Raw genomic sequence first — 23743 nt, forward strand, 5'->3', positions numbered from 1 at the left:
ACTTTATAAGGTAGAGCTATGATTTTGATGATGAGTTTTGTTATCATTTTACTTCAGTGTATCCAACTGATTGCACAAACTACTATGGCCCGCATTCTGTTGAATGCCTAAATACAATATGGTTGTCTTCAAGATGCTTAGAAGAAGGAAGCAAATATCCAGAAAAGAGCGATGAAAATGAACTGGACTTATTGGATGCACTGAATATGAGGTATTCAAAGACACAGTGATATTTGTTCAAGTGTTATACTGTAAACCTGTTTTTAAGGATATATTTTTGAATATATAAAACCCAAAGATTCATTTCTTTTGTGGAATGTGATTTAAGGTGCTGCTTGTGACACTTTTATTTTAACAATTTATTTTAACAATCTATTTGTTATAATTTTAAAAAATGCCTATGTCGAAGACAGTTGCTACACTAAACTATTAATAAAAACTGGTTATAGAATGGCTATAAATTACCCTTTTATGTTGATAATCCTATCTAACAATAAATTCCATATAACTATTTAAACATTGTTACGCTGCACATTGCTTTTATTTATTTATTTTTTTTCATAAAATTAATAAATAAAATTAATGAGTAATAATAAGTCATTTTGTCTTATTTTATGAAAAAAACATTGTGAATTCATTAATAAAATATTTACCAGGGAAGTAATCTGGAAATTCAATGAAACATTCAATGCTGCTGATGATGGAGATTTGGATAATCAGACATTTTGTTTTGGTATAGGTATGTATATAACATGTTTGGCATAACCTTTTGATAACATTTTTATAGATTTATGTCTATTACTTGGGATGTTGCTTTCCCAAAAATCATTCATTCAAAAATCTTTAAGCACTTTTTTTAAATAGCATTTAAATAGCAAAAAAGTTTTTGTGAAAATATTCAGTTGAAGTTTTGATAACTAGTGTATTATACTGCTAAAATTTGAATAGTAAATTTCACTTATTAAATTAAAGGACATTTTGGTACAGCAGTCCCATCAGTTTTAACTTATTGTAATTAAACTTCTCACCCCGCACAGCATGTGAAATAAAAATTTCTCTGTTAACTTGCTTCAAAACAATTACTTTGTTAAACTGACAGAAACTCAGTTTATTATTGCATGTATTGGAACAATCGTAATTATGTCAAATTGTTTAGTCTTCCCTGCAAATTGTACAAACTACTATGGCCCTCACACTGTCGATTGCTTGGAAACAATCTGGTTGTCTGCTAAATGTTTAGAAGAAGGAAGTAAATTTCCTGAAAAACGGAATTCAGAAGATTTAAACCGATTGGATACTTTAAATATAAGGTAGGCCTATTAGTGTTTTGTTTTTCAAAGGAGCTGACGGAAAAAACCTATTAAATATAACTGTATGGTTTTCACACCTTGTCTCATTTTTCCTGGCACTTTTTAGAGAAGTGACGCTTGAATTCAACAATTCATTTAGTGCTGCTGACAGTGGGGACATAGCAAATCAGACATTCTGTCTTGGTATCAGTAAGTCATTTTATGACATTCAGTATTCAATATTAGTTCAATTTTGAATATAACACTTCAGGCTTTTCAATGTGTTTGTATTTTACAGTCTATCCTTCTAATTGTACAAACTACTATGGGCCGCATTCTGTTCATTGTTTGGGAACAATTTGGTTTTCTGCTAAATGTTTAGAAGAAGGAAGCAAATATCCAGAAAAAAGGGATGAAGTTGAATTAGACCGCATTGATGATTTGAATATCCGGTGTGCATATTCTCACATAAAAAAATACACAATGTGTCTATATTTTTATTTTGTCATCAAATGTCATTACTAAGACTCACACAGATTATTATTTTATGTACCAAACATACTAAATACTGTATGTCATTTAATGTGTCTATTTTTTCATTTTGTCATTAAATGCCAATAAAAAGACTCATGCAGATTATTATTTTATGTACCCAACATACTAAATACTTTATGTCATTTAATGTGTCTATTTTTTCATTTTGTCATTAAATGCCAATAAAAAGACTCATGCAGATTATTATTTTATGTACCCAACATACTAAATACTTTATGTCATTTAATGTGTCTATTTTTTCATTTTGTCATTAAATGCCAATAAAAAGACTCATGCAGATTATTATTTTATGTACCCAACATACTAAATACTTTATGTCATTTAATGTGTCTATTTTTTCATTTTGTCATTAAATGCCAATAAAAAGACTCATGCAGATTATTATTTTATGTACCCAACATACTAAATACTTTATGTCATTTAATGTTTGATTCAATTTTGTACTCATACATAAAATATCTTCACTTCACTTCAATTTCTTTTCAATAAGGAAATATCTGTTACAATTTTTTTCCTTTTTTTTTCTTTTGTATGAAGCACATAATCAAATAGAAACAAATTGTTATTACAGCGAAGTTATTGGAGAGTTTAATAACACTTTTATTGCTGCTGACAATGGAGATCCAGATAATCAAACATATTGTCTTGGTGTAGGTAGGAATTATATATATATATATTTTATATTATAGCACATTATGCATTTACTTCATCATACCTTCATTAAACACATAAATTTTCCAGTTTATCCATCCAATTGCACAAATTACTATGGTCCACATGATGTTGAATGTTTGATCACAATATGGATGAGTGTCTCATGCCTTCCTGAAGGTTACAAATATCCTGAAAAACTTACTACTGATCAGCATGAAGACTTGGATGTAATGAATTTGAGGTAAGTATTTTATTTATTGTTATAACATATTAAAAAAAGCAATAATTCTTTGCACTCTTACACATATACTCAGGTAAACCACATAGAAACCAAGTAGAATAATTTAAAGAAATCTTTTTGGACAAAAATAAAATCAACTGTCACTGTTCTTTAAAAATTATGATGTCATAAGGAGAAAATAGTTTGAATTATGTTATTATTCTATTGGAAGTTCTTAAATCTTGCTAAAAACGCAAACAAATATTTGTAATATAGGGTTTTTTATTATTTATCTGCGTATTTTTATCTTATTGTATATTTTGTCTTACCCTTTTTTTTGTAAAATGTAGATAGGTATATTTCACTGTGAATTTAATTTAATTTTTTACAGAAATATTAAAGATTTATTCAATGCAACTTTTTTGTCAGCAGAGAGTGGTTTTGTTACAGACCAGATTAATTGTTTTGGAATGGGTTTGTATAAAATAACTTTGAATTTAGTTAGAAAAACTAATTATGATTGCTTTCATTTAAATATTACTTTTCAGTTTATCCTTCAAATTGTACAAACTATTATGGACCTCACCCTGTTAAATGCTTGGAAACTATATGGTTGTCTGCTAAATGTTTGAAAGAGGGATCTAAATATCCAAATAAAAGAAATGAAACTGATCTAACTCGTTTAGATGAACTAAATATAAGGTATTCGTTTTGTTCAATCTTTTAAAGTCTTAAGAGTACCAGCATGATATGATGTTTCACTTTGTTTCAGGGAGATAATTCTGGAATTTAACAACTCATTTCTTGCAGCTGACAATGGAGATTCAGAACACCAGTCTATTTGCCTTGGCTTGGGTAGGAAACTAGCATTATCTTTTCTTTACTTATTTATTCTATATTTTCAGAATAATTTGTTGAATTAAGCCTTTGTTGTTTGCAACGATATCAATCGTCCATTATAGCGTGACTTGGAGGTCAATATTTTTTTTGTAACTTCAATTTTAAAATTTTAGTGTTCCCCACTAACTGTACTAACTACTACGGACCCCATTCTATTGAATGCTTATCAACAATATGGTTGTCTGCTAGATGTTTGATTGAAGGAACCAAATATCCCAATAAGCTTGATTCCGAATATTTGAAGCATTTGGAAACTTTGGACATAAGGCAAGATACATACATTGATTTGAATATTTTAGTATAGATATTTCATTAACAATGTGGTTATTGGTAATGATTGTAACCATGTTTTAAATTGCTGTAATATGTTACTTTGATGTAGGGAGGTGACAGAAAAGTTCAATAACACATTTTTGTCGGCGGATAGTGGAAACACAGCTAATCAAAGTTTTTGCCTTGGAATTGGTAAGTGAACCCAATGTTGATTCATTGACTGCAGTATTCATTATGATATTTCATGATAATATTACATTTCATAAATTAAGTTTATCCTGCGAACTGTACAAATTATTATGGACCTCATTCCATTGAATGTTTGCTAACGATATGGTTATCTGCAAACTGTCTGGCTGAAGGCAGCAAGTATCCATCTAATCGTGATGCTGAAGATTTGCATCGTTTGGACCAAATGAATCTGAGGTCAGTCAGATAAATTGCCTATGTTGTTTTTTATTATGCTTTTTTCTTCAAATAGTATTTCTTTTTATATCAGGGAAGTCATTTTTGAATTCAATATTCCTTTTACTGCTGATAGCAATGGTGACACAGATAATAATTCTATGTTGCTATCAATGATTCTGAACGGCCATTTGCTGTCAGCTATCTTCCTGAAATAACAATTAAATATACCTTACCTTAAAATACATCGAAATGAGAATGGTAAAACTAGTGATGAAATTATTCTTAATTATAATAAAATAATCTCTAAAATTTATGATAAAAAAGGCGCACAAGAAATAGTGATTGCTCAATTGTATCTACCGGGCAAAAGGGTGGTACCGGTTTGCTATTCATTCGATTATAACATGCACCCTTAATTTTTGATTGAAAATAAGTACAGAATTTTGTGTATTATATTCGAACAAGTATGATACATATCGCAACATTAAAATCAAATTCAAAAACTTTTAGCATACAGACTCTTGAAATAATTTGGATGACTGTTGTGACTTTTTATGGTGTTGACCATTTTTGTTGGATACTTGAGTATAATAATGAGTTCTCTATTTATAGGGAAGTGATTAACGAATTCGACCAAACCTTCACAATTGCTGATGCTGGTAATCAGTCTTACCAAGAATATTGCTTTGGATATGGTAATTTGGTCTTATAAATATTTGGATTTATTATTTTAATACACACAATTTTGGTTAAAGTTTGCATCTAAAATATGCTTTATTAAATTTTGTATATATGGTTATTTAATATTATAAAACATAATGCGAAATAGTTATTACTAATTCCCAAATAAATTCATCTCAACTTTCTAGTTTTTTTGCTACAAATTTTTCAGTAAGTCATTAGCAATTTAAAATATTTTTCAGTCTTTCCATTGAATTGCACCAACTATTATGGTCCACACAGTGTTGAATGTCTGGAAACACTTTGGTATAATGCAACATGTTTGCTGGAAGGATATAATCATCCTAAGAATATGACATCATATGAACTCGATAATCTTGATAAAATGAATTTAAGGTTAGTCAAATTTACGTAGCATTATAATTAATTTTACTATTACCAGAATCATAATCTTATACATACCACAGTTATGTTAATTGCTTATTCAATGTATATGTAGAGTATTTTCTTTACTATGTGACTTTTTTTCAGATACTGAAATATCATATATTATAAATGTACTATTTATAGGCGAAACAAAGAAACAAACAATGCTGCATTTAATATTAAATTTCAATATAATTTGCTAGATACATCATGACTTGAATTGTTGTCACAGTTAATGCAGTACAAGTGTACTTAGATCCGTGTTTAATTCGTTTGCATACAAGACGTAACCAGTGGTGGGATTCAAATTTTTTGTCAGCCGGTTTCATCACAAAAGTCATATTTTTCAGCCGGTTCTGTTATAAACAGAACATTGACAGTAACTAGGAATTCTAACCGGTTCGCTGATCTCATAAAATTTGTAAGAGGGTTCTATAGAACCAGTGCGAAACGGCTGATTCCCACCACTGGACGTAACCAATAATTGAGTTTGTTGGTAACGCAAAAATCTCAGATTAGTTCAATACCCAGTTTTAGTCTACATCCTCTTTGATTGGGTCTAAACTTGTAAACAAAATTTTTTTTTTAAATTAAACACAAACTGGATCCTCGTTCAGTTTGGAGCAAAAATTCTGTCCATAGCTCGAGAAGTGCATTCCATTTAGGAATATGGCTCTATTCTTGAGAAAAATGTTAAAACAAAAAATTAATAAATGTTTTTTTGATCTGACTGATATTGATTGATTTGATTTTCCATACAAATAACAATAAATGATGAGATTTTGTATTAAGGGAAATTGAGGAAGAGTTCAATATCACAGCTTTTTCAGCAAACAATGGCAGCATTTTCTATCAAGAAGAATGTTATGGAATGGGTAAGATGTTTTTCATTGAAATTTTTATTTATGAATGTGCCCATACATCAATGTACAGACATTTTGGTTTCAGTGAGACAGTCAAAAATATAAAATTTGAGGAAGCTCTTCATGGAAATAGTTGTTTTCATAACTGTTCATAATCTTGCTAAAATGTTGATAATCGTATAAAATTATTTTGAATTTGTTCAGTTTTACTAAATGTGGGAATATAATATTATGCGTTACTTTTCTCAGTTTATCCTATGCACTGCGTGGAGTACTATGGACCACACCCAGTTGAATGTCTAGTTGTAATATGGACTCAAGAAAAATGTTTGTCAAATGGACATGAATACCCAAGAAAACTTGTATCTGAGGAAATCGATGTTTTCAATAAAATGAATCTGAGGTAAATATCTTTTTAATTAATCTCTAAAATTCATTTGGTCATACAACTAAATTATTATACTTATGATCAACTTGATTTTTTACAGAGAAGTTGTAAAAGATTTCAACAATACACACAATCTTGCTGATGGTGGTGATACTGCTGAACAACTTGCTTGCTTTGGACTCGGTTAGCTTGTTATTTTTGGGCAATGTTTGTGCTTGCTTTTATATTAACTTGTGAACTGTTCAAATATATTTTGTCTTTACTTTTACATTATGTATTTTAGTTTACCCGGAAAACTGCACATTCTATTATGGACCACATTCTGTTGATTGTTTGATTACAATGTGGGTAAATGCTACATGTTTATACGAAGGATATGATTATCCAACTAATCTGACAATCAATGAAAAGGTTGAATTAGATGAAATAGATATCAGGTTAGGAATATATTTTTCATTAAATATGATTTAAGTTAAAACATATTGCTAAATGTAATGACTAAAAGGACTGGTTATACCATTTTTTCGATCATGAATGACTACCTGTGTCTAAAACTTTTTGATTTGTTTTTAGAAATGTAACAGAATTATTTAATGAAACCGCATTTTCCGCCAACAATGGAAATTTTTCAAGTCAGCTGGAATGTTTTGGATTAGGTAACTGTGTTCAGTCCAAAATAAGATCAGCTTATTGGTTTTGGTAGAACAAATATTGATTTTGTTGCTTTTTGCTTGATTTTTTTCAGCAAAGTGTGATATGTGTATGTTTAACATCATGTCATGTACAGCTTAGCTCATTACAAGTAATACAATTAATTCTATAATATACTTCTGTCTGAAATTCATTTAAACTTTCTGACCTGTCACTTTTTCTAGAAAAATTGAATCGTTGTCAAGAAATGCCACTATTTTTTCTTATACTGATACACTGTGATTTTTGATTTTGCTACAGAATATCCAGCTAATTGTACAGATTACTATGGTCCTCATTCAGTTGATTGTTTGATAACAATGTGGCTTTCAATTACCTGCTTACATAAAGGAACAAAATTTCCCAGCAAACTTACTGCAGATGAGTTGGATAAATATAACCAGATGAACCTAAGGTTAAATGACTATATTTATTGTATTACTGGACAACATTTAACATAAGATAAAAAAGAGTAACTGATTGATTGGGAATGTTGTTCCGATTAAGCAAGTATTCATGCTACCATTGCAGGTGATGAATCTCAAATCTCTAATCCCAGCTAGTTAGTTAACATATCACTATAATTACGTTTGTCCATCATTTAAAATTTTGAGACAACGCAAAATTAATCACTCTTTTAAAACTGAAGCCTCACATATTTATAAATTTTATGAAGTTTATGCAGCTTCAATCTCGGTATTGGTACACTTGGTAAGCTCTAGATCTTACATACTATATTGTCTTGAGTGGATGATTATTTTGAATGATAAAGACATAAACTTCATGAAACTTGACAATAAAATAACCTGCTTACAATACTTTTTATCTTACAGCTATTAATACTTTTATAACATTGATATTCTCATTTAATGCAGAGAAATTCTGAACGAATACAACACAACGTTCACTGTGGCAGACTCGGGGAACAGTTCAAAGCAACTTGAGTGTTTTGGCATAGGTAAGTTATACTATCTAATTCACAGTACAGAAGAAATGAATATTATCTTTAACCAGATAAAAAGTTCAATAATACAAATTGGTAATTTAAACATTCTGTTATATTAATTTGACTTCAGATTATTTTCCTCATCATTTAATTTTTTCTGTCAATATTGCCCAATTTATTTCATACATTATTTGAAAAATTGATCTGACAGTGTTCAAAATGTTTCAGTGTATCCTGCTAATTGTTCAAATTACTATGGGCCACACTCGGTTGAATGTTTGGAGACAATCTGGGAAAATGCAACATGTTTGAAGGAGGGATATAATTATCCACGTAATCTCACAACAGATGAACGTAATATCTTGGATGAAATGAACTTGAGGTGAAGCAAACATTTGGTTTATATTAAAAAGCATTGCATATTCAAGTATTTGAATCAGCAGATTCTTATTATTCAGGGCATTTTTATTCGAGAGATCATTTAGTGTTTGAGACTATAGGGTTTTATTTTTGCAGATAGTTATAGCATCATATTTTATCATATTTTAAAAGTATCCATTTGTTTATTATATTTTAAACAATGGATATGGAGTTGAAACCTACAAATTTAGTTTGCTTTGAAATCGAAGTCACACTTCCATCTTTCGGTTTAATTAACTAGGCATTCGAAAATAGGAAAATCAATGCTGAAGTTGAACTTTTGAATAGCTTCGGTTTTACCCACTCTACAATACTGACTTTCCTAATATCCCTACTCAGAGCTTGAATGCCTACTATATCAGTGTAAAGTGATTTTTAGTAAGATGTTGATTAAATGATGCAAATTATTTTTTATTTTCAGGGAAGTGGCTGAACTATTCAAATTTTATGCTGATACTGCTGATCAGGGGAATATAACAAATCAGTTTGAATGCTTTGGGATGAGTATGATCAAAAGTTATAATTTATGACAAGATTAGTACTATACTAATACTGATACATACTATTTTTAGTGAAAGTGGGGGTTATTATCGTGGTATCAAATAATGTAATACACTGACTGAATAAGGAGATCATTTATTATTTTTCTACCACCAAAGATTTTAGCTAGCATTCTGATTCAGAGTATCCTGATAACTGCACTAAATACTATGGACCTAATTCTCTATCATGTCTCGAAACAATCTGGGAATCAGTAGATTGCCTCATTGAAGGTTCAGGATATCCAAACAAGTTGGAAGCTGATAAAATTGAGGAATATGATGATGATACTTTGAGGTAGTGTAAATATATTAATTTGAGGCAAAATAAAAAATATGCAATTAGAAGGTTTGAATTGAAGTCTTTTTTTTTTTATAAAATGAAGCTGTTGGCAATAGCGGTGATGTGGTCTTTTATCTTTTGACCTCGATTTTATTACCGGATTTTACCAGTATTTACTAGGGATGCGACAAGATTCGGACTCGTGCTCGGATTCGTGGCCGAATCTCTGGTAATTTGATACTCGGATTCGGCCCGAGTCTTTGATGATTTTACCCGAGTCCGGGATATCATACGTCACGCGATAGTCAAGCGCAGACTGGTGGCGGATTAGACGAGAAATTCAACTTTTTCGTTCTGTTTTGCCACGAGACTGTCCAGCCTATTTTCTCTACGGTGAAATTAAAACTAGGCGCCAAAACTACAAATTCACGACGTCGTAAGAACTAAAAAACGTCAGCGAGAGTCAGCTGAATAAATTCCAGTGTTGCGTGTAGCTTGCCTTTCATTGCCAGACGTCGTTTAGTAAATGCTTACCACGTCCTATTTCAAGCATATACTTGATAATCCTCGAACAGTGATTAATCCGTAATCAGGGGTAACCATGTCGCACTGTTCGTCTTTTATCGTTCCACAAATGATCTTGCCATTTCCGGAGAGAAACAAATGTGAGAAATGTTAGAAATGAAACGATAAAATAGTGAAAATTACGGATTTTTTGAGAGAAAAGTACAACTCGCAGATGTCAGTGGCGTTACAATCGTATATATGTACAAAAACAATCTCGCAAGTCACATCGATTAAATGTGCATAAATTTGGAAACTATTACTCGTGGTAATTGAATGTTAATCGGGCCGACTTTTTATTCAATAAGTATTTAAATACACCGCGATTAGTGACGGGCAAAATCGAATTTTTCCTGATCGAATAATTCGACTATTTCTTTTTATTTACCGATAGTAGAAAATTACTAGAAGACTGGAGCCTCAATAAAAAAGCGGCGCCTTTACTTCTTATCCGTAATTTTATCACAATCGCGAATTGTTTTTTTTGTCACCGCGATTGTTTCGGCGACCGACATCCTGATTATTGTTAGTAAACTATATTTTTAAAGCACCTTTTTTCACTATCAGCTCTCACGCAACTCCGGACATCGAAGTTTCGTTTTTATATTTCAGGCAGAAGTGTGAGTACAAATCGGCAAAGATATTAAAGACAGCTATTAATTAGTGAATTCATAAACAAATTAATTTTATTCTGGTCTCATCTTCTGGATTTGATCTTCCATATCACAGTTTGTAAATTACGGTCCCTATTTTAAGCGAACAATACCTATCGTGGCTTAAATCTTAGTCGTAACTCTCACTTCTGAATTAATGTCAATAAATTCGGTTTTGCTTTTCAAAGCGTCGTTATTTGTATTAATGAAAATGATTGCGTCATGACCATGAGTTTGAACAGACAGCCGTAACTTAGCATATAACACATTTCGCCTTTTGCGTCTCTCTGATTGAATTATAATCAACAATTACACATTCCGCGGATTCCGCGGATTTCGACAATCGCTATTGATGGTTTTTAAACGAAGAATAGTTAGCTATTTTGTTACGATATATTTATAAGATACATTTATTCGATGCTTCCGCAGTTGGCAATTCTTTATTATTATCTCATTTGTCACGGAGATGGGCGTCTGTATCAGCGCCGACTGAAAAAGATAACATATAAGTAAAAATTTCCCATAAAAAATTTGTTCCAAACGTGTGGGTTATGGCCCACATTTATCGTGACAGGACACGAGCGCGGCGTCGTCAGCAGTCGACGCGGCGGTAGATCAGAGTAACGTAACAAAGTATTTATTCCTTCAACGGGGAATAGGACCTATTTATACTAATTTAAACTAGCCGCTCAGCGAATGATTGTCTCGAAAGCAATAGTGTTTATGTGCAACGTTTTTAATTACATAGTCTTATCATACAGAATGAATATACGCGAACAACAGCATCACTTTATGTATTTATTTCGGAGCTATGTAAAAGTATTGGACTCGGGACTCGGACACGAGTCCAGCGCAAATACTCGGGATTCGGCCGAGCCGAACCTTTTTGGATTCGTCGCATCCCTAGTATTTACTAGAATACTTTGCTGCATTTTTTATCGGTAATTTTCTTGTTTCTAGAATAATCATGAGATTTTTGAAGCTCAATACATAATTTTATTTTTATTTTCCAGAGAAATATTGGCAGAGTTTTCAAATATAAAACAGGGGGCTGATAGTGGGAATAGTAGCTTGCAGTTGTACTGTTTTGGGATTGGTATGTATTTCCTTGAGGAGTAATTTTATTTTCCTTTTTTTTAAGTTCTATATTGTTTCTATGATTTGTCTTTGTCTTATATATAATTGATTGGTTAATATTTTGAAGTCTATCCTGCAAACTGCACTAATTATTATGGACCACACTCAATTGCATGTCTTGAAACAATATGGAGTACTGCATTGTGTCTTTCTGATGGATACAAATATCCTGAGAATCGTACTGAAGATGAATTAAAAAATTTGGACGCCAAGAATTTGAGGTAACATGACTGATATTTTTTTTATTCAGTACCAGTTTCATTACACTTATAATCGACTCACTCAGCTAAGTGTCAGAATTATAGTCCTTTTTTACCACAAGATTGCCCAAAGTAGCCAACCATGCATGGGCGTTGGATATTGAACCACTGAAAGTATGAACATGTTCAGCACAATAACAGAAGTTCTCATTGTCATAGACGTCGCGAAATTCCTTATCAACCAAAGCAAGACCTTGCATGGAAGATTTTAAAATCAAAGAAATAAACTATGCATTTATTAAAAAAACATATTAGTAAATTTAGTACATATAGTAAATATAGTATACCGGCAAATATAGTCAATTTCTTTTTATAAATGACTGAAATTAATTATTTTTCTAAATTACAAACTTTTAAATTTAGAATTCTTATAATAAGGAAGTTTTATTTTTACCATAGGGAGATAGGTGGAATATTCAATGATACTGCAAAAGCAGCTGATGAGGGCAACATTACAAGTCAACAACACTGCTTTGGAATGGGTGAGTATTTCAAGTTCTGAAGAACAACGTTTTAGTTTTATAATTATCTAAGTTGTGGTGTGGTAAAAAATTGTTAATATCATTCCATCGAAGCTTCTACTCAACTGTCTTTACTCAATACCAAGAAAACTTATCAGGCATGAATGATATGCATCAATGTATAATGTTTAACCAGAAAGCTCACAAAATGAAAATATGAAAACTTTCTAATGCAATGATTTGTTTTAATTATGTTTCATTCGTTCATGATTTTTTGTGATTTTATTTTGGTATTATATTTTAGTTTATCCTGAAAATTGCACTAAATATTATGGACCAAATTCTGTTGAATGCCTCGTAACAATATGGGATTCAGTAAAATGTCTTGAAGAAGGAACTAAATTTCCTGAGAAATTATCTCAGTTTGAAGTAGAAGAATATGGAACAATGGATCTGAGGTATATTATGAGATGTGAGATCTTATGACAAACCATTTTAACCATTTTCATTGTATTTGGTAAAATCCATATTTCAGGGAAATAAATCATAATTTCACAACTATAAAAGAAAATGCAGATAATGAAAGTGCAGAGATGCAGCTTGTTTGCTTTGGAATTGGTATGTTACTATAGATAGATCATATAAAATCAATTTTTCAATTTAACAAGTAATTTTGTCCATGGGTTTTCAATTTTTGTTTCTGTTCCAATTAGTTTATCCTGAAAATTGTACATACTATTATGGGCCTCATTCAGTAGAATGTTTGGAAACAATTTGGGAGATTGCTTATTGCTTACCTGAAGGATTCAAACATCCATTAAAACTTAATGAGAGTGAGCATGATTATTTGGATGAACAAAATCTCAGGTATTTTATGTTTTAAGTTTATTTTCAATTAAAAATAGGAACGATATAGTGTTTGTAATACTTTATGGATTGATAAATAACATGTATTGAATTCTCTCTAATGTTTATATTTTTGAAATGACAATATTTAAATACTATTGAACTGAAAAATATCAATTTTTTTTCAACTTTAAATGTACGATCTATTTTTTCTATTGAGCCCATTGACACCTTCTGTTCCTAAACAACTATTTCTGATCCTAAACAAAAACATTTCCTTTTTTTAGACAAGTTGGAACTTTGTTCAACTATACTGCAATATCAGCTGATAACGGTAGTGCTGTTGATCAGTTGAACTGCTTTGGAATGGGCAAGTATTTAGACAACACTAGCATAGCCATTAATTTTGTGACATACCAAATTTCATTTTAAATCATAGATTTAGGGAGTGGTGTATTTGAGATATTCTATTTGAATGATATAATTTGATTGACAATTTAAACATTTTATCAACTTAAACCTAGTTTATCCATTGAACTGCACTAAATACTATGGACCTAATTCTGTTGAATGCTTGGAAACAATATGGAAAGAAGCAGAATGTTTGAAACAAGGAACATTGTATCCAACCAAGTTATCATCTAATCAATTTCAAGTTCATTCGGACATGAACATCCGGTATTTATTTACCTTGTTTTCAAATCTCATTGTCGCAGTACGTACAAATGTACATCAGTGGGGCTTGACGTCATAATAGGATATCTTGTGGTTGATATCTTCATGGTTTTTTTTGTGTGGTGCAGATATATTGATTAAATTTACTCTGATTAATTGTGGAACCAATGCTACATTGCTACATGTTTATTGATATTTCTATTTTAAGAGAGAATATTCTTAACTTCACAATGCTGATGAATGGGTCAGATAATGGGAATGTGGAAATGCAACTTCAATGCTTTGGTCTCGGTTAGTATGCATAGAAAGTTACAAATACAACTTTTGACAAGATTCGACTGACATTTTTTGGGGTTCAGTAATTCTTTTTGAAGTGTTTCTTCCAATGTGATCCATTTCATAGTGACAGTTGACTCACATTTGTTAATATAGGAGGTAACATTTCTCTCTTATGTTTTGTATGCTATTGAGTATAATAAGTCACTTTTGATGAAAAAAAGTTTGAAATATCTTCTAGTTATCTATATTAGGGTATTTCCAGAAATTCATCCTAACAAACCATTCCTGTAATGCCATTAGACGAATTCATCAATGTTAACTTTTTTCTGTTGTTTTTCCTAAATCAGCTAATTTTGATGAGGTACACAGTTCAAAAAATCATATATATATATAAATTTCACACTTTCAGTTTATCCTAAAAATTGCACCAAGTACTATGGACCTCATTCAGATGAATGTTTGATAACAATATGGGATATCGCGAGTTGTGTGGAGGAAGGTGATAAATATCCTAACAATTTGACTTCTGATGAGCATGGAACTTTGGACGAAATGAATTTGAGGTATATTGAGTTTTTTATTAGTCATTAATATAAACAGCCTGTCCCAGTATGTATTGACAGATATATATATACTACTACTGCCAGTAGGTATTCATTTATTATTTTTATTATTCTTCACACATTCAATTAATTTACAATATCAAAAAATTTGATTGAATCAGAAAGATATATTTTATCATCACAATATTAATTCTATTTTAGGGAAGTTGGATACTTTTTCAATGCTACTTTTGCTTCTGCTGATAATGCTAGTAAATCTCATCAACTAAACTGTTTTGGAATGGGTATGATTACTGTTTATGAAAATTGAGTTATGATCTATTCATTTGTCATACTTGAATTGTCTGTGTTTTGTGTAACCGACAAATTAAATATTGCACAGGATGTTCACTGTTGCCAGTTTGTACAGTCAAAACTATGTCAGATTGATTATCATACAGTGAATGTTGACATTAAGCAGCTTTTTGACTTAGACCAGGGGTGTGCAAAGTGCGGCCCGTGGGCCAAATGCGGTCCACAGGGGAAAATTGTGCGGCCCTCGGAGGCAACTGTAGAGCAGTTTAAAATAATTTAATATTAAAAAATACAAAAGCTAAATGAGTTTTGGTTCCAGCCTATCCGTTGATTTTCTATAAATCTAACCTAGAATAAGATTTGACAGAAAATTATTTGGAAATGAATCTTGGCGTATTTCACTGAAAACATCTCAACTCAACTAAGATAACTTTCCACATTTAAAAAAAGTCATGGCCTCAAATATGGTATATTTCGGTAGCATATTTTTTTCTAAAATGGGCGTCATATCGAATTGCTGGCACTCTAGCACTTCCATTCAAGCAAATTTGGATAAAAGTATAGTCGAGAAAAGTATCCAGCAGCAAATTTCTTACTGAATTCGTTTAAATTGGGTGTGACGATATATTTGAATTACAGTTTTGAGAAATTTATGCATTTTACCTCATCATTTCTGCAAGGACCCTAATGATGACATGAGATCAATAACAAAAAAACATCATTTTGTGCCTGCAACCAATAGAGCGCATTTGTTAAATTAAGGTGCGGCCCGCGGTTTCAACCGGTTATTGATATTTGGCCCGCCTGCAAAAAAGGTTGCACACCCCTGACTTAGACCATTCAAATTTCTAATTCAAAAAATTTTGAAATGAAATTTAAAAAACACTGAATCTTTTAAATAAAAAAATGATCAAACTTCAAATAAACAAGTGGAGAGTCAGATTAGTGTACTATTGAAGTAATAACATTGTAACGAACATTACAGCTTGACAAGAGTATGGCAGCAGAGACAATGTTAAATAAGACCTTAACTTAGTTGTTGTTTAAAAAGGCTGTTTTATTGTTCACAAAAATTTTACACATAGAAAAAAATGTGAGTCAAATTAGATCTCACAAATTATCATCAGGAAGCAATGGTGAAATAAGGTCATGTCTTTTTTACTCCTCAGATGGAATATTCATTTTCTAATTGTCAACAAATTTTAGAATTAAAATTAGAAAGTAGTAAAAGATTTCAAATTTGTTTTAACGAACTGCGTTACGCATCTCTCACTATGTTTTATCTGATCGTTCGCCCAGTTTATCCTGATAATTGCACTACATATTATGGTCCTAATTCTGTTGAATGCTATATAACTATATGGGAATCTGTTGAATGTCTTGAAGAAGGTCATGGATATCCAACCAAACTGCCGTTAGATCAGATAAGCAAATATGATATGTGGAATATAAGGTAAGCGTGTCTTTATGTGTGTTAAGAATTTGATATAGAGAGCAAGAAACTTTAAATTCTGTATAAGATTAAGAAAAAATTCACTGCAGGTTTATTATTGTTGATCATACTATATTCTGAAAGTGTAAATGTCTATTTGACTAAAGCATGACTTGGATTATTGAAGTGACTGTCATTGTGGTATGAAAAAATGCCTCGCTTGTGAGCTATTTATTCTCTTCCACTGAATAAAATGCAAATACTTATATATTCCCAAACATCAATTTTAGGTTAAGATGATAATTGCATTTCCATGTTTTATCTGTATGAAATCTGTCGATAGTGCTCTAATTTATTACACTCATGCTTTTCTAGAGAAGTGATCGGCAATTTTAGTGATGTTAGACAAGAGGCAGATTCTGATAATGATGAAATGCAATTAAAATGTTTTGGAATGGGTATGATGATTACAGTATCATTGATTTATTGCACTGGTGTTCCGCGGAGCACTAGTATTCCATGAAATGCCTCCAGGTGTTTCATGAAAAATTGGAACGAGTATGATGATTACTCAGTTAATGATTTATTGCAGTGATTTTCAACTGGTGTTCCGCGGAACACTAGCGTTTCATGATATTGTAACATGATATAATGTAATATGATATTGTAACTGAAATTTAGTTAGCCAGATTTGTGAGCCGCGATAGTTTGCTAAGTTATTTATAATGCATTATATACATTATATCAACTACTCTATCTATGATGAATAAATATATATCAGAATTGAAAAAGTTGAAAGATGTGAGAAACTGAGAAACATCGAAGAATAACTACGTGTTTGTCTTTCTTCAATCCCTGCAAAAATATAGGACTTGTTCTTATCGAAACAATCTCGAATTGAATGTTATAATGTCATTGCTATACCTAGCTACTTACAACCTGGCTTACATAATTAGGCTTCCCGCTGCTTGTCAGCAGGGAACTTATTGTATTCCTGTGTTTTATTATTATTATTATTATTTATTTATTATTATTATTTATTTATTATTATTATTTTTTCAAATTGGTCCTACAAACTTGAAATTCACCTCAAATGTGCAGAAGTTCTCAGCTAGCAATAAAATGCAAATTTTTTTTTACGCGAGAAGCCTGTTAAAGCTGCACGCAGCTCTAGTTCCAGTTGGTATTTCAGCGTCCACGAGCTATTATTCTTTTCCATAGTCTATTTCTTTGCTTTACCCCAATTAAGCTAGGTGAATATTAATTAATTTGAATGTCTATTTCGAATAAATCTTAAACTATATCATCTGGTGTTTTGCAAACAATGCTCGATATAAAAAGAGTTCCATGGATTTTTTGGGCTGTAAAATATATTACCTTGCTCTGTACCTCAAAGTTTCATGTGGCATATTAATGTATGTTAAAATTGCTACTTGACATTTTGAAATGTGAAACAAATTTACATAAACCTAGTAACTCAAAGCTTGAATATAAATTATTTTCAATTACGATATGAGTTAACTTTTCCAATTGCCCACTAATCTTCATATATATGGAAATCTTTTTGAAAGTATTATTTTTAAGAGTACCCTGATAATTGCACAAAGTATTATGGACCCCACAGTGTTGAGTGCTTGGAAACTATTTGGGATATTGCAACTTGCTTACCAGAGGGTGATGACTATCCACGTAACCGAACACAAGAAGAACTAAATGATCTTGATATCTTAAATTTAAGGTATTAGTTGATTGAATTCCTGATTAAAAACCTTGTACTAAATCTTTAACGGATGATGAATTTGTGACGTCATCGCAAAAATATTTACCTTTATATGAATCACACTGTTTTTCACAGAGAACTTCAAAAAGCTTTCAACTCAACAGCTATGGCTGCAGATAATTATAGTGTTGAACAACAGCTTGAATGTTTTGGAATGGGTAAATATTAAACTTCGTAATCTTTAATGGCGTTTTCAAATAAATGATTTTGACTCGTATAAATACTTAATTACATAAATACTGTAAAGTAAGAGTTATTTAAAATAAGAATTATTTGGGGAATCATTTAGTATAAAATGAATCTATAAAAGTTAAAAATAAAAGTTTGATGTTTTGAAATAGTATGAAAAAGTTTTACACAGACATTTTGCTTGGAGGTACAGGGAATAACAAATATATTTATTACTTTACTTTATTCAAGTCTTGCATTTAACTATTTGCAACCTATTTTCAAGGAAATGAAAATGATAAAACACTTAAGAATTAATGAGTCAAATGTGGCATGTACCGTACTCACTTTGGTACTCCCATAGTGTGTGTACCAGGTTAGGGTTAGGCAATAATTTTATTCCAATTTTCCTTAATTTAGTTCTATTATGAGTTCGGGTACTGTCTGTTTTAGCCAAGTGAATATACCCCCTGTTCATAGATTTCAGTCCCTTTTCACAACTTGATGTAGGCGAAATTGGCGAACAAAATTAGTTACCCCCATATTTGTACACATACTGGTACTTCTGGAGCGCCCTTACTTTTCTATTTTCAAGTTTATCCTGATAATTGCACCAAGTACTATGGACCACACACAGTAGATTGTTTTATAACAATATGGGAAGAAGATGTTTGGTGTCTCATAGAAGGAACAAAACATCCATCAAAGCTAAATATAACTGAGTTGGATACAAATAGTGAATTGAATCTGAGGTGCTATATATAACTATATAAGTATTCCATAACTCTGAACCACTTTACTCGCTGATATTTGGAATTAGAAAACACCTTTATTTTAAATATAAATAGATACATATTTGAACTTTGTTGATATGAGACAGAAGTAGTAATAGAGATTTAGAGTTATGATTTCATGTTAATAAATATTGGTTTGTCTAAACATATGATTTTTTTCCACTTTATGATGCGTTCTGTTTTGATGGCACAGGGATGTAGAAAGTGCATTTCGCTTTATAAGATATAAAGCTGATATTGATAAAGAAGGATCATATCAGATGCAGTGTTATGGAATGCGTAAGTATTTCTTTTAATTTTCAACTTTAGAAGAAAGAAGCAATAAAAGAGCTTAGCCTTATACCCGTGCTACCAAAAAAATCAAATTTACAAAAACTATGAACAGAAAGTGTTGAAATACATGATGTATCACCATACATTTACTGTACCTGATTTTGGTAGTCACTTCATTTATCATTGATATTTTTTGGCTAGTGATTCCAGATTTGTGTACATATCACCCCAATCTTACTGATGATTGCCTTCATTTCATTTGGACAAATATGACAAGATGCGTTGAAATGGGAACAGCTTATCCTCTAACTATTGAGCTTTCTACAAAAAAATATTTATATGAAAGAGCTCATCTTAGAAAGGCTTTGGCAATTATGGCAGATAACTCAACCGACCAAATGGAATGCTATGGATTTGGTATGTGGTTATTGAGTTTTAACAATATAGTCAGTTATTATAGACAAATTTGTTTTCAAAATCAATTTGCTGTTTTCACAATGTTGAAGAAGTTGTCACTTATTCATTGTAAAAAGTTTTTTCACCCATGTAATAACTGCCTCCATTTACTTTTCTGTGGTAGCCTATAATACTTTTTTTAGTAACTGCATCACTTTTCTACTGTGTGTGATATGAAATTATATGGCGCTTTAAACAATTTAAGTCTTTTGCGCCAGACAATTTAAATCAAACTTTGTATATGCCTATGGTACTCTCTTGGTAGATTTCACAAAATCAACAAGAGCAGGGAAAATGCTAGCTAGGGTCGCTTAAGATAGCTTTGAGTTGAAAATCAATGCCATAATCGCGGAATTTCATCTTCAGTATGCGTCTTTCATTTCTATATGCACGATAGTTCATTAGAAAATGTTCTACTGTCTCTGGAACATTACAGAAATCGCAAAGTACATTATTGTGGCATCCTATTTTATGGAGGTGCTTATTTAAACGGCAATGTCCCGTCTGAAGTCGAAATAAAATTTTGTCTATTATTCGTGGTGACCAAGTGGAATTCTTCAATTGAGAGAAAAATTGTCTTGTTATGAAACGCTTGGTCACTGTGTATAAAATGTTGATCCCATTTATTAGCGCAGAATTGTCGAATTTGTGATTTGACTTTGTTTTGTGATTGGGATAAACTATTTTGTCGGCGACTTCGTTACCTGGAATGCCAACATGCCCTGGAGCCCATAGTAGTGTGATTTTGCACCCTTGTTCCTGTAACTCAAAAAGACAAGTCTGAATATTTGAAAATATATTACTAATTTGATCCGAGTTATTATTTATAGCGTGAATAGCAGACATACAATCCGATATGATAAGTATATTCCCTTCATAGTTATTTTTTGACCATGTAAGGGCACTATATATTGCAAAAACTACGCAATCAAACGAGGAACAGTTTTTGTCTAGCCTAAAACCCATACGAGAATTATTATATGGAACATAAACCGCAGCACCACATTTGTCATCAGTTTTTGATCCATCCGTATAGATATGCACGTGTGATTGATAAGATTTATTTATATAATCTAAACTTATTGCTTTTGTTTGGTCGGGCGTATACCAAGGAAAAAGTATATTCGATAATGCATCGTCAATATTAATTTCGTCCAAATACCATGGAGGAATTTCTTCGGCTTTAATAATACTGATATCCAATTTGTCAATATCGAAAGTCCTTGCAATCATACCAAATGTACGAAATGTTGGAGAGTAGGAAAATATCTCATGCCATGAGTGTTCGTTGGCTTCGTGGCAGGGATGGTCAAAAAATGTTAGCAGTTTAGCCTTATATAAGAGGCATAATCGTAGTCGTCGTATACTCAATGGCATCTCATTACAACAAACTTGTAAAGCAATTTTAGGCGTACTCATCATGCTACCTGCGGCGATGCGTAGACATTGAGATTGGATAATTTCGATTTTTCTTATGGCATTTATTGAGGCTGAAAAATACGCTTCCATACCATATTCAATAATGGGTCGAACTAGAGATCTGTACAATGACAAAAGGGGTAATTTGTTAGCTCCCCATCTTTTGTTATCAGCCATTTGTTAGCATCCCCCCAGTTCCAATAAGCAAACGCAGCAGATTAATCCGTTTACTACATTTTTGTACAACATATTCGATATGTCTCTTATAATTTAAGCGCCTATTGAAATAGACTCCGAGGTATCTTACTTCATTCCTGATTGGTACTATTACTCCGTTTATGTGTAGTTGTATTGGTGGTAATTTTCTCTTTCGGGTGAAGAGTACTATTGATTTTGTGACCGAGATCTTAAAACGCCATTGGTTGCACCAGGACTGAATACAATCCAACGAGTTCTGAGAAGAAATGATTAAATCTTCAATTTTGAGCCCAATGTGCCATAGAGCGCTATCGTCTGCAAACAATCCAACATTATCTGATGAAATAGTACTAGGCATATCAGCAGTGGACTGATTACGCTCCCTTGCGGAATTCCGTTTTCTAATGAGAATAATATACTTGAAAGACGACTGCCTACTCTAACCTGAAATGAACGATTCGTCAGAAAAGATGCAACGAAAAGCCAAATTTTCCCTGTGACACCTATGTTATATAGTTTGTATAACAGTCCACTTTTCCATACCATGTCATAAGCTTTTTCCATGTCTAAGAAAATGCCAAGTACAGATCTTTTATTTGGTAAAGCTTTATATATGTCATCGTGTAATTTTAGATATGCATCAGTCGTAGATCTCCTTCACCTAAAACCGCTCTGTTCTCTACATAATATGCCATTTTTTTCAACAAATCGTTTTAGTCTGCGAACTATAATTCTTTCCAAGACCTTACATAAATTGCTAGTTAAAGATATAATTCTATATGAAGATGGTTGATCTTTTTGTTTATTGGATTTAAGAATCGGAATTACAACAGAGCGTTTCCAGGTATCTGGAATACTCCCTTTGTTCAAAATTAAATTGAACAATTTGAGTAATATGTCTTTACATTCTGCGGGCAATTTTATAAGCATCGCATGGCAAATCTTGTCTAGTCCTGGAGCTAGCCACATACTAATAAACATTGGTATTCTGAGTTTCCGCATAAATGTGAATGAACTTGATTCATATGCATACTGAAATGAAGCAGATGAAAGGGTGTATGAAACAATATTTGCCTGGGATTTTCATGCATGATCGATGTCACCTTCTTCAGTATGGAATCAACAAAAATAACAGTGTGATAACTAGCAATATTAAAGTTATTCTAAGCACATAATTTACTAATTTAAACTCAACTAGTTAACCAAATGCTTATATGTTCACTGTTTCAATGCTTGGATCAACATTATGTTGTACACACATGCTTCGACAAATTTCAAGAATGGTATTAGATAACTGCTAAAATAGTTTGCTTTTTCTACATGCAGAATATTTTTGCTACATACGTAATTTCAATACAAGGCTGAGAGTTTGCATATCATGAAGCGTACATTTTCAGTTCTTCATATAACCGCTTCAGATTCAAAACCTTTTTGTGAATATTTTATTTAATGTATATCATGGAATATTTTTTCATGCAGATCTAATTTTCCTTTATTATCGATAATTTTTTTTTTAGTTTTTCCCCTCAACTGCACCTATTTTCCAACTCACAATATGACTTGTTTGGAGGAGTTGTTTCGACAGGTTTGTTTGCCGTTCATAATTCAGATGACTCAGTTTGAGTACCATCATGTAGTCTTTTGAGCTATTGTTCATTTGGTTGTTTAATTTATTCTGAGATTCTGATTTTCTACATTTTTGAATATAATTTCTGATAGTTTTATGCTCTATGATGATATTGTTATAAATTATTTACCGCACATTTCTTTTTCATCGTTGTTTCTCAATACAGGCTGGATGTGATCCTGTGGCAGGATCAGTACCTCATGCAAAGTTGAATTATTACAATGAATCAAATTTATGGGACATCTATCAACACTTTATATTGATTCACGACCAAAATTATGCTGATAAGTCAAATGGTGTTTATGCAGAATCATGTTTTAAACCTGGTA

At 31.6% G+C, this 23743-nt stretch overlaps 1 protein-coding gene across 1 annotated transcript in view; it reads left to right on the forward strand.

Moving 5' to 3' along the window:
- The first annotated feature begins 78 nt into the window (after positions 1–78).
- LOC120346535 (uncharacterized) overlaps positions 79–23743 on the forward strand; it is a 66688-nt gene continuing 43023 nt past the window's right edge. Inside the window, exons 1-45 of the mRNA XM_078114947.1 lie at positions 79–211; positions 657–739; positions 1157–1310; positions 1417–1499; positions 1588–1741; positions 2416–2498; positions 2586–2739; positions 3110–3192; positions 3267–3420; positions 3491–3573; positions 3732–3885; positions 4001–4083; positions 4164–4317; positions 4912–4994; positions 5223–5376; positions 6199–6281; positions 6519–6672; positions 6758–6840; positions 6941–7094; positions 7231–7313; positions 7609–7762; positions 8223–8305; positions 8522–8675; positions 9135–9217; positions 9397–9550; positions 11766–11848; positions 11957–12110; positions 12549–12631; positions 12915–13068; positions 13146–13228; positions 13324–13477; positions 13744–13826; positions 13981–14134; positions 14340–14422; positions 14820–14973; positions 15175–15257; positions 16567–16720; positions 17075–17157; positions 18284–18437; positions 18555–18637; positions 19243–19399; positions 19635–19720; positions 19916–20131; positions 23305–23372; positions 23581–23740. Of these exons, the coding sequence (XP_077971073.1) occupies positions 207–211; positions 657–739; positions 1157–1310; positions 1417–1499; positions 1588–1741; positions 2416–2498; positions 2586–2739; positions 3110–3192; positions 3267–3420; positions 3491–3573; positions 3732–3885; positions 4001–4083; positions 4164–4317; positions 4912–4994; positions 5223–5376; positions 6199–6281; positions 6519–6672; positions 6758–6840; positions 6941–7094; positions 7231–7313; positions 7609–7762; positions 8223–8305; positions 8522–8675; positions 9135–9217; positions 9397–9550; positions 11766–11848; positions 11957–12110; positions 12549–12631; positions 12915–13068; positions 13146–13228; positions 13324–13477; positions 13744–13826; positions 13981–14134; positions 14340–14422; positions 14820–14973; positions 15175–15257; positions 16567–16720; positions 17075–17157; positions 18284–18437; positions 18555–18637; positions 19243–19399; positions 19635–19720; positions 19916–20131; positions 23305–23372; positions 23581–23740 (5278 nt within the window). The 5' untranslated portion in view covers positions 79–206. The remainder of the gene's footprint in view (positions 212–656; positions 740–1156; positions 1311–1416; positions 1500–1587; positions 1742–2415; positions 2499–2585; positions 2740–3109; positions 3193–3266; positions 3421–3490; positions 3574–3731; positions 3886–4000; positions 4084–4163; positions 4318–4911; positions 4995–5222; positions 5377–6198; positions 6282–6518; positions 6673–6757; positions 6841–6940; positions 7095–7230; positions 7314–7608; positions 7763–8222; positions 8306–8521; positions 8676–9134; positions 9218–9396; positions 9551–11765; positions 11849–11956; positions 12111–12548; positions 12632–12914; positions 13069–13145; positions 13229–13323; positions 13478–13743; positions 13827–13980; positions 14135–14339; positions 14423–14819; positions 14974–15174; positions 15258–16566; positions 16721–17074; positions 17158–18283; positions 18438–18554; positions 18638–19242; positions 19400–19634; positions 19721–19915; positions 20132–23304; positions 23373–23580; positions 23741–23743) is intronic.

This window comes from Styela clava, chromosome 8, assembly GCF_964204865.1.
Source record: "Styela clava chromosome 8, kaStyClav1.hap1.2, whole genome shotgun sequence".
NCBI lineage: Eukaryota > Metazoa > Chordata > Ascidiacea > Stolidobranchia > Styelidae > Styela > Styela clava.